We start from the raw sequence: 4,268 nt of genomic DNA, 5'->3' as shown, positions 1-4,268 counted from the left end.
AACTCCCACCGTATGCGTAAAACTCAACACCACGTTAAGTGCTTGGTTTATTATCCCTAAAGCTCAAGATTTTTAGGATTCTCTTGGAAGGATGGACAGGAATATGTATTTACACGAAGAATAGAAATTCTCAGCTATAAAGCGGCGTGGGACAAAATGGTGAATCACCATTAACCCTACAAGATGAACACAAACTCAGACGTTGCAGGAGGCCGCCATGGTCTGCAGCTACAATCATAAAAAAAATGACATGCCTATTTATATTTGTGAATGCCCGGAGTCCTCATTTTCCTCACTGCCCCTGTTCTCATTTTGTGAATGGGGTCTCATCTCATCCTGGTAGCTGGTAAATACTATACTTCCAGGATGGGGCAATTCTGGTGCCCGCGATCGTCGAGGAGGCCGCCATGGTCTGCAGCTACAATCATAAAAAAAATGACATGCCTATTTATATTTGTGAATGCCCGGAGTCCTCATTTTCCTCACTGCCCCTGTTCTCATTTTGTGAATGGGGTCTCATCTCATCCTGGTAGCTGGTAAATACTATACTTCCAGGATGGGGCAATTCTGGTGCCCGCGATCGTCGGGGCTCGAAAGACAATCCTTATCACCTTCTATGGTGGCATGATGTGCTACAGGAAACGAGAAGGCCTGTTCATCATTTTCATATGATTGTAATGGTAAAGACGTAGATGCATGCCTTCTTGAAAGGCTATCCTTATACTGACCATTATCAACAAGCCCACTTAGATATTGATTTGTAGCATGGTAGCCACCAATTTGAGGACCATCATTATTGTCAGCTGCTGATGGTTGTAAGTCATGGATTGGGATATTGTCACGAGGCACACATGTAGCCACAGCTAATTCTCTTTCCTGTTGATGACACTGATCATCGTAAGCGCCCATAGCAGCGGGGCAATTATCAACAGCATCAGTACCATGATTATGAAGTTGACTATCTCCTTCTTGGCAAGCATCAAATTCTTCAAGCTGTTGGCCCTGATTGGCATCGCCATGGGGAGCTCGATCCTCGGAGTTTTCGAGAAAACGCTGGATTGTCTGCAGGGTAATACGTTCCCTACAGAGGGGGCAGTTTGCATGAGACTCAAACCATTTGTCAATGCAGAGTAGATGGAAAACATGCTTGCACTTGGGCAGTATCCTAACTATGTCCTTCTCTTCAAACAAGCTCAAACACACAGCACACTCCGTGCAAGAGCGGCCTTCTTCCTCCACCTTCTTCTGCACATTTAAGAGCTGCTTGCCCTCATCCTGAAATCTCACATACTCGTACACAGGCAACAAGTTGACAAGCTTTTCCTCAAGCCCACCACCAACAACAGTGAGGAGAACATCCCCACTGTTGGCGCTTGCATGCAAATCGCCCGCTGCTTCTAAGTCCCTGTTTCTTGCATTTCTGGTGCCTAAATGCCGCACAATGCCGTCGCCAAAGAGGCGAGTCCTGAATCTGATTGCAAATAAGCAGAGCATGACAATGATTAGGCTCATCAGAATGATGATGCCAGCGACTGCGCCGGCAGAGATGGGTGCCCCACCGCTGTCGCCGCCATCACTTCCTCCATTGTTCTCATAGTTATTGAAGCTGCCCTGCGCAGGAGGCGGAAAGGGTATGTTGTCATAAGGATAGTAGTAGTAAGGGCCTGAGTAAGGGGGTGGGCATGGGAGGCTCACAGGCATGAACTCTCCGTCATTACACATCTTGAACTCTCCCATCTTCAATCTTGATACTAGGCTTGATTACAGTGCATGTTATGGAACTCATAATTCAAGGAGATTAGAGGTCTTAATTAGGACCCCCATAATCACTCCTTTGTGACTCTAGGGCCTAGTTGATTACCTTGTGGAACTCTATTGATGAATGTGGTGTTGAGCCTACTTAGATGCTAAGTTCCTACCATTAATTGAATGTTTCCTATGTTGAGAGAGAATGTGAGCGCTCTCTCTCTCTCTCTCTCTCTCTCTCGCTCTCTCGCTAAAGAAATTAAGGAGTCTATGTCTTAAGGAGAAAAGTCTCCCTCCCTCTCTCCCTCTCCATATCTCTCTAGGTATAGTCTATCAGTATGATCATAGAATATAATCAAAGATTCACTATCAAGAGGAGAAAGGTCTCTCTCTCTCTCTCTCTCTCTCTCTCTCTCTCTCTCTCTACGCCTGCCAGCAGGATGTGAAAGAGTAAGATAACTTACATAAGAGTTATAACAGCTCTAATGGAAAATGACAGTATGGCAAATGGAAACCATAAAAGGCGGGGAACAATATTAAGATGAATTGCAGAATTGAAGCACACGTTATTACGTTACCTTTAATGGCACCCCATTTTTGTTTTCCATGAATGAATTAGATGGAGAGTCTTACCCATCACCAAATAGAAGTTTCTTCTTGCTGACAAGTCCCCTCCATCCTACAAAAGCGCGGAATAACACTCTATATGCTTGATGTGCCCCTTTACCACACAAGACGCATTCTTTGCCTAATCCTTTGCTTAATTACATTATTATTATATAATTATTATTTTGTCCCTTGTGTCAAAGTCTCCCCCGCGTTCAAATAGCCTCCATAACCCCCTTTCCATTGTGATGGGTTTGATCACATTTCTAATGTTGACTTCTAATGCACTCAAACCTTTTCAAAAGGAGTTCTTATTACGGTGCTTGCTCAGCTACTCCCTTTCTATTGAAGGGACTCTCACACACATCATCATGATGAATTTTGGGTATTAAGCTAGTTTTCCACGAGCAAAGATGTAGTTGTCCCTTTTTTTTTAAATAAAAAAAATAGCAAAACTCACAATTGTGACCCTTTCACTTGTTTTAAAAGGACAACTACCACTGGGGTTGATAGTGAAAGAGTCACGATGGCTTTCAAAAATAATAAAAAAGTGTTAAAGTCATTAAGGTTGAGTTTAATTGGAATCGGTGTTTGGGAAAGGATTGCCTCAGCTTACCCTTGAGTCAGTTGAAAATCGAGACTAGCTAGTTGCAAACCATGGTAAACGAAAGAACAACAACGAAATATGTGAGAAAATAGTTCAAAAATCTTGCAAATTTATGCTATTATTTTCAGCTTGCTTTTTTGTGTTGAGGAAGAAATTCGATCGATGGCCGCTTAATAAAAAAGACTTTCTTGAATATTGATTATAATTAATTTATAGAATGCAAGAAAAGTTAAGCCATGTGAAGCTATGAATTGAAATGTAAAATAACAAGTGAAAAGATAACGATGGCTTTTTAAAACAAATGGCTTATATATTATGAAAGGGCCCCAATAATAAGGTAAATGGTGCACATTGCACATTAGTATTTTGAAACAAAATTTAAAAAAAAGAAAGTAAAATAAAAAGACACATTAAAAATCAAAACAAAAGCATATTTTAATGTTTTCAAATAAGATGTTTTCAAATAAGCATAGAAAATAATTAAACAATTTAGTGAAGTGATTTTTTTTAAAATCCTTAATAAGAGAATCGTTTATCGATACCTAAGTGTTTGAGAAAGATGTGTCTGAGCTTAGGCTTAAGCCGATTGAAAATCGAGATTAACCGGTTGTAAAGAATGGAAAAGGAAAAAAATCAGATAAAATATACTAGAAAATAGTTCGAATATTTTACAAATTTAAAAATTTCTAATGATATTTTCATTTTGTATTTTTATAAGGAGGAAACTTGCCACTTAGACAAAAATGACTTTTTCGGAGACTCCATCATGAGATCAACCTCCTATAAATATTTTGTTTAATGTTTTGATCTCTAAAGTCAATTTCAAGCATGGTGAGAAAGTAAATGCTGCTTAGCATTCTAAAACAATAGAATGCAAAGAAAAGTAAAGATAGGATGTGAAATGAAAGGTAAGTCTTTATCATGCACTGAAAACTATAAAAAGCCCCTAACACAGCCCAACACTAAGGGTTTCTTTTAGAAAGCCAAAAAGAACTCATTAATGTGTGTGTAAGTCTATATAATTTAATAGAATTATGGAAGGTGAAGCTTCACTTTAACCTTCTAAAATAATAGAACGTAAAAAAAGTAAAAGTAAAGACATGTCACGATGTGAAATGAAGGGTGAAATAGCAAGTGAAAGTGTCACGATGGCTTTCTAAAACAATAAGAAAGTGAAAAAATCATCAGGTTGAGATTAACTAGAATTATATAAGGTGAAGCAGTGTTCGGAAATGTCTCTTTTAATAAGTGATCGAGTGTCCTCCTTGCAAAGAAGCAAATCAAAAATACTAGCAATTTTTTTTAAATT

General features: G+C 39.2%; 1 protein-coding gene across 1 annotated transcript; it reads right to left on the bottom strand.

Annotated features, from left to right (window-relative positions):
• Nucleotides 1–402: 402 nt before the first annotated feature.
• LOC147447085 (uncharacterized) lies at nt 403–2,125 on the bottom strand. The gene has a single exon (XM_086524243.1). It carries the CDS (start codon nt 1,735–1,737, stop codon nt 544–546), a length of 1,194 nt encoding a protein of 397 aa, XP_086380369.1. The 5' UTR covers nt 1,738–2,125; the 3' UTR covers nt 403–543.
• Between the last annotated feature and the right edge of the window lie 2,143 nt (nt 2,126–4,268).

The sequence above is a fragment of the Adiantum capillus-veneris genome, chromosome 11 (genome assembly GCF_014529385.1).
Source record: "Adiantum capillus-veneris isolate H3 chromosome 11, ASM1452938v2, whole genome shotgun sequence".
Lineage (NCBI taxonomy): Eukaryota > Viridiplantae > Streptophyta > Polypodiopsida > Polypodiales > Pteridaceae > Adiantum > Adiantum capillus-veneris.
This window is presented reverse-complemented; position numbering and strand designations above follow the sequence as displayed.

What these genes read in the sequence shown, in the direction of transcription:
- LOC147447085 (XM_086524243.1), bottom strand. Translation starts at nt 1,737, where the DNA reads ATGGGAGAGTTCAAGATGTGTAATGACGGAGAGTTCATGCCTGTGAGC.